A 6,132-nucleotide genomic window follows, 5' to 3' on the forward strand; every position below is an offset into this window, starting at 1 on the left:
ACTTAGTAATTATTTGTATTGCAAACGCTTTCCTTTAAAGTTTTTTTTTTTTTTTTTTAATCCCTAAAAGACACTTTTTTTTTTTTCATATTTTAAGTAAAGCTAAATAATTACATAGATTTTTATTAAATTTACAATTCTTGTTAGACTATCTATATATCTTTTTATTTTTTAACCAAAGTAGATTTTTTTTAGCTATACAAATTATCCTAATATTTCCTATAATAAAATTAAATCTTTAAATAGTTATCTATAAGATGACTTTAATAATATTAAGATTAAATTTCATGAATATTTTTTTTCTTGTTTAAATTAAGATTGAATTTCAATTTTTTTTTTTTTTTTATGGTATTTTATTTTATGTAATATTAATTTTAATTGTTATTTAACTTTTATGTAATTTTAATTTTTCCATTTTTATTTTTAAATTAGAAAAATTTATTTAAAAAAAAAAAAAAATTAGATTAAAAAATTATTTTTTTAAAAAAATTAAACAAACAAAAAAAAAGAGTATATCTTACATTAAATGAATAGAGTTTATTTTTTTATTATAACAGTATTAATTAAAAAAAAAAAAATATTTATTTACTATAATAAATTTATTTATAAATTATATATATTATATGAAATATTAATATATATTTTTTATTATTTAATGAACTTATTATGAAAATTTTAAGATTAGATTTATTTTTTTATTTATAAAACTGAATTATATTTTTACTTTTTATTTTATAAATTATTTATTTTATTTGATATTTTTATATAACTTTTTATGATTTTTTTGATATTTTTATATAACTTTTTATGATTTTCTACATAAAATATATCATAAATATCCAAATATTTTTATAAATTAAATAAAATAATGCTTTTTCTAAAAAAATAAAGAAAAAATAAAAAAAAAACACTATAAAACTAGTTAAAATTAAAATAAAAAAAAAGAAAAGAAAAAAAAAAAAAACTTTTTTTATTTTTTAATTAATAATTTTATTGTTAGGTAGACATAAATTTAAATATTTATAAATGAACTATATTTTTTTTTTTTAAATAAAAAAAATAAAAAAGCATAAAAGAAATATATTTTTTTATTGTAAAAATGAACAAAATTGGTGATTTTATTAAAAATAATATTAAAACACTAAATAAATTAATTTTATTTATAAATTTATCTTTATAAACTAATAATATTTCAATATTTTTTGTTATAAGTATTTTGTGTTTGTTTATAAAATAAAAAATTACTTAATTTATATAAATAATAGAAATTTACCTATATTCTCTTTGATTATAACAAAAAAAAAAAAACAAATAATCAATATTTATTTATATTGCTTTTCTTATAATAAAAATATTATTTAGTATTTATAATTTTTCAATTTTAACTTTCTTATTATTTTAAAGGTAAAAAAACAACACTTTTTCCTTTTTAATCTGCAATCTATTAAATTAATTCGAAATATCTAATTTACATAGCTGCATTAGAGGACAACATATCAGCAGCTTCTCTAAATAATTTGGCACTTTCTACATCAGCTTATGAAGATATTATTTTAGTTTCTGCCTTTCTTAAGCTTATTGGAACTAAAGACATTTAATTCATTAAATCTTTTGAAAGAAGCATGTCTTTAATGAATACCTATTCAACATAAATTCCCCTATTTTATATTAAATATTTAAAAAGAAAATAAATTAATTAATTCAAAAAAATACAAACCAATTTGATGATTGTTATTCAATAAATGCTTCTATTTGATCATTAATAACATCTCTTTTTTCTAAAAGATCTTAAAAACTATGTTCTCCACATATAGTTCTAAGGCAAGTATAAGTTAATTCTTTATTTAAATATTTATTTTTATTAAAAAAAAAAAAGAAACAAAACAAACCTTCTATAGATGCTTTGATATCAGATAATTTATACATAGCTTTTTTTGGATCATAAATTCTATAAAATATAACAGAATCTATATTTACTGATATATTATCATTTGTCATAACTGACTATCTTTTTAAATCTAAGACCTTTATTATGTAATTATAATTTATATTTATTTTCATATTTACGTATGTCCTACTATCTACTAATTTTATTTTTTCACAATAAGGATTTACTTTATGTAATCCAGCTGTTAAAGTTTTTTAATAACGACCGAACTTTTCTAATAAGCCAAAATATGATTGTTTGACTTTTATAATAGGTTTTGGACAACAACAACATGGAAAAGGAAGCCACATTCCTAAACAACCAGCTATTGATCCAAAACATGATAACGTATTTTCATAACAAGAGAATTTACCCGTATCTTAAAACTCTTCTTCATTTTAATTTTATTTTATATTTAAAAATAAGTTTTATTATTTATCTTCTTATTTACTTTCTTGCATCATTATCCTTTTTTGAAAAAAATAAAAAAATAAAGTTAACTATTATTATTATAAAAAGAAAAAATATATATTTGAATAAATAGAGTATTTTAAAATAAAAAAAATTTAAAAAAGTTTAATTTAAAGAAAATAAATAAAACATATTAGCTAATAAATATTTTTTTTTTTTTAAATTAATTTTTTTTTTTTTCCTTCTTATTTTTAATAATATAGATAGAATAAAATATACTTTATATAATTAAATAAAAAAAAAAGCAAAAAATAAATATGTAAATAAATTAAAATTATTAATTATCATCCTAATCAAATAAAGTTGATATATAGAATTATGATAATATTAATAGCAATAAAAGTCATACTTATGAAGTCTTATAAAATGAATAACTATATAAAAGTTAAATTGAGAAAACTCTAAATTAAACTTAAATATTAAGTAATATTTAATATTTTTTTAAAAAATTAAATATTTAAATAAAAGTGAAATAAATAAATACGAAAATATAAAATAATTTTTGTTTGTAAGAATAATTAAATTAAGAATAAAAAAACTAAAATTATCTATAAATTAATGTGTTCAGAAAAGAGAATAATTAATAAAAAATAAATGATGAAATTTCAAAAATAGAAAAAAATTTAGAGAGTCTATTATAAAAATTATATAATTTTTCATAATAAAATGATAATGATATAAAAAATAATCAAAAAATTTAAACGATTGATAATTTATTTGAATAAAATATGAAATCTTTAATTATGGATAAAGAAAAATTAAAAAATTTAATTATTTAATAAACTTAAATACATGAAAATTAAATGTAAGAAAAATAGGAAAAAATAAAATAACTTTAAATTATATTAGAAAAAAAATAAGATGAATAAAACAAAATGGATATATTATAATAGAAAATTTAGTAATAATAAGAATAACTTTAATAATTAGAAAATAAATTATTATAACAAGAATAATAAAATTAAGAAAAAGATGAATAAAAAAGTGAAAAAATAAAAAAATAAAAATAGAATAATTAAAATATTAATTAAATTGAAAATAAAAAAGATAAGAATTAATTAAAAGATAAAATACAGGAGTATAAAATAAAAATATAATAATAAGAAAATAAAATAAAAGAATAAATATAATAAATATAGTTATATAAATAATAATAAGAATAATAATAAGAAAAATATTAATAATAATAATAATAATAATAATAATAATAATAATAATAATAATAATAATCTTAATTATTAATTTTTTCATAATAATAATAATAACCCTAATTATAATTATTAGAATCAAATTAAATACAAGAAGAATCAGATTTTATTAAATAATTATAATAGCAAATTTATCATTATTAATAATAAATATAAAAGTATGAAAATTAAAATTTAGAATAATATAATTAATAACAATTTAATTTTTAATCTGAATAAACTCTTTAATAGTAATAATATCTATAAGACAACTAAAATGAATTTTAATAAAAAGAAGAAATTTAAAATTAAAGAGATGATAATTATAATTAAAATAATAATTAGAATTCTTAATTACAAATATAAAATTAAGAATTGATGTTAAAAATAAAATAAGAAAGAAAGCTTTATGGATTGTTATAAGAATAAAACTTATAATTACTTTAATAATTAAACTCTTATTAAAACAAAGGGAATAAAAGTAATGATTTTTATAAATAAGAAAATTATAATTATAAATTAAAATATGAATAGCAAGAAAAAAAGACTAAATAATTGTAAGATATTATATTAGAATAAAAAGAATAGTTTTATAGAAATGTCAATTAATTAAAGTTTGAATATTAAGACTAAATAGTCTAATAAAGAAACAGAATTGAAGAATATGAAAAAAATTAATTAGACTATGAAAATCTTTTGAATTAATTCAAGTTATTACAAAAATAAATAAGTGACAAAGAGTGGGAAAAGTTGACTGAAAAATAAAATATAGAAAGTTAATTTATTAAAAATTTTTAGTAAGAAATTAATGAGAAGAACTAATAAATCTTATAATTAAAAGCTTAATTAAAATAAAATAAAAAAATAATAAAAAAAAATCAATAATAATAAAAAGAAAAGGATAATTAAAAAGAATAATCTTAAAATCTAGAAATTTAATCTACAAAAGAATATTAATCTACTTAAGAATTATAGTTATCTCTTACTTAATTATAAACCGAAGAATATTAGTAAGAAGAATAATAATAATTACAATAGAATAAAACTATTTTAAAAAAACAGAAGAAAAAAAGCTAAAAGTCAAGAATTTAAACTAAATTAATAATGATTAATTTTCTGAAGTTATATTATTATTATAATAATTATATAATATAAATAAATGAAAATAAAAAAATTATATATATATTTATATATATATATAAAACAATAAAAATTGAAAATATTTATTATTTAAAATAAAATACATAACAAAAATTCGATTTATTTGATTATTTTTGGTTTTTTTTATAATTTAATTATCCAATTTTATACTAAATTAAATTTATATTGTTTAAACATACAGAAAATAATAAAAATAAATGATATCATATATTAAATATATTTAAAGATAATATCCATAAGCCAAAAAAATATTATTTTAAAAGTCAAAAAAAAATTAAGATAATCATTAAACAACTGTTTTAATATAAGAAATTTAGTCTCCAAAACATATATAACCTTAATAAAAATAAAATTAAAATTCATTATTAGATTAATTGTCTAAAGATTAGATTTTGAATGAAATATTTGCAAACGAAGAATTTTTTAAAGAAATTATTTATAAAAAAGATAAAAATAGCCAAGAGAAAATAAAATCTAATACAATAAAAAAAAAAAAAGTAGCCAGTGATGAATAAATAGAAAATACTATATTATAAAAAAGCAAAATAGGCTAAAATTCAAAAACTAAAAAAAACAAAAATGATAATTAATAATAATTAGAAAATTTATAATTTAAAAAGAATGAAGAAAATTTAAAAAAAGAAACGTTTTCAAAAAAAAATGATTAAAATTAAATTTAACTAAATAAACAAAAAGATATTTATCAAAATACATAAACTTAAAAAAATGAAAATAACAATAATATAAATTATTAAGATTAACAATTAAATTTTAATATTGATTTAAACCAAATACTATAAATCTAATAAAACGATAGACATGATTATAATTTTTACATATTAAGTAATTTTATAAATTAAATTTAGGATATTTCAAATGAATAACTACTTTAAAATGTTAAATATTTCATTGAAAAAGATATTATAATAAACTATACAAATGTATTTAAAATTTATTATTAAGATTTAATTAATAAAACTCAAAAATTATTTTAATAAAACATAAAAGGTAAATATTATTAATTGTATATATTTTATGTATTATTATAATTTTTTTAAAAAACTCAATTAATAAAAATAAAAACAAAAAATTAAGGAAAATAATCCTATTTTTATATTAATTGAGTTTCTAAATTAAATTATATAAAAAAAAATGAAGCAAATTATATATAAAATTAATTATTTATAAAAATATATAAATAAAGATTACTTGTTAAAAGATATAAATATAATTACTTAACTGTATTAAATACTAAACAAGCAACTAATATTAGAATTTGATTAAAAAAATTAAGAATTTTACGAAATTTTATCAGAATAAGTAAATATATTAATTTAAAGTGATAATAATTAAATTTAATTTAATAATATTTTATAAATATTTAAT

The 6,132-nt window shown here is 13.5% G+C and overlaps 1 protein-coding gene across 1 annotated transcript, besides 8 other annotated features; it reads right to left on the reverse strand. All coding sequences in view use genetic code 6, as the record gives it.

Moving 5' to 3' along the window:
* The first annotated feature begins 340 nt into the window (after positions 1-340).
* Positions 341-411: a microsatellite.
* Positions 342-410: a microsatellite.
* Positions 412-753: 342 nt separating the features above from the next.
* Positions 754-812: a microsatellite.
* Positions 813-1,359: 547 nt separating this feature from the next.
* IMG5_182240 (stomatin family protein, putative) lies at positions 1,360-2,388 on the reverse strand (the record flags this gene model as incomplete). Its single annotated transcript, XM_004027436.1, has 2 exons — positions 1,360-1,658; positions 1,718-2,388. The coding sequence occupies 2 exons, from the start codon at positions 2,386-2,388 to the stop codon at positions 1,376-1,378; spliced, it is 954 nt and encodes a 317-aa protein (XP_004027485.1). The 3' UTR covers positions 1,360-1,375.
* A 958-nt stretch (positions 2,389-3,346) lies between these two features.
* Positions 3,347-3,420: a microsatellite.
* A 37-nt stretch (positions 3,421-3,457) lies between these two features.
* Positions 3,458-3,528: a microsatellite.
* Positions 3,479-3,534: a microsatellite.
* Positions 3,479-3,628: a microsatellite.
* Positions 3,629-4,435: 807 nt separating this feature from the next.
* Positions 4,436-4,484: a microsatellite.
* The last annotated feature ends 1,648 nt before the right edge of the window (positions 4,485-6,132 follow it).

This window comes from Ichthyophthirius multifiliis (assembly GCF_000220395.1).
Source record: "Ichthyophthirius multifiliis unplaced genomic scaffold scaff_1120509251325, whole genome shotgun sequence".
NCBI classification, from domain to species: Eukaryota; Ciliophora; class Oligohymenophorea; order Hymenostomatida; genus Ichthyophthirius; species Ichthyophthirius multifiliis.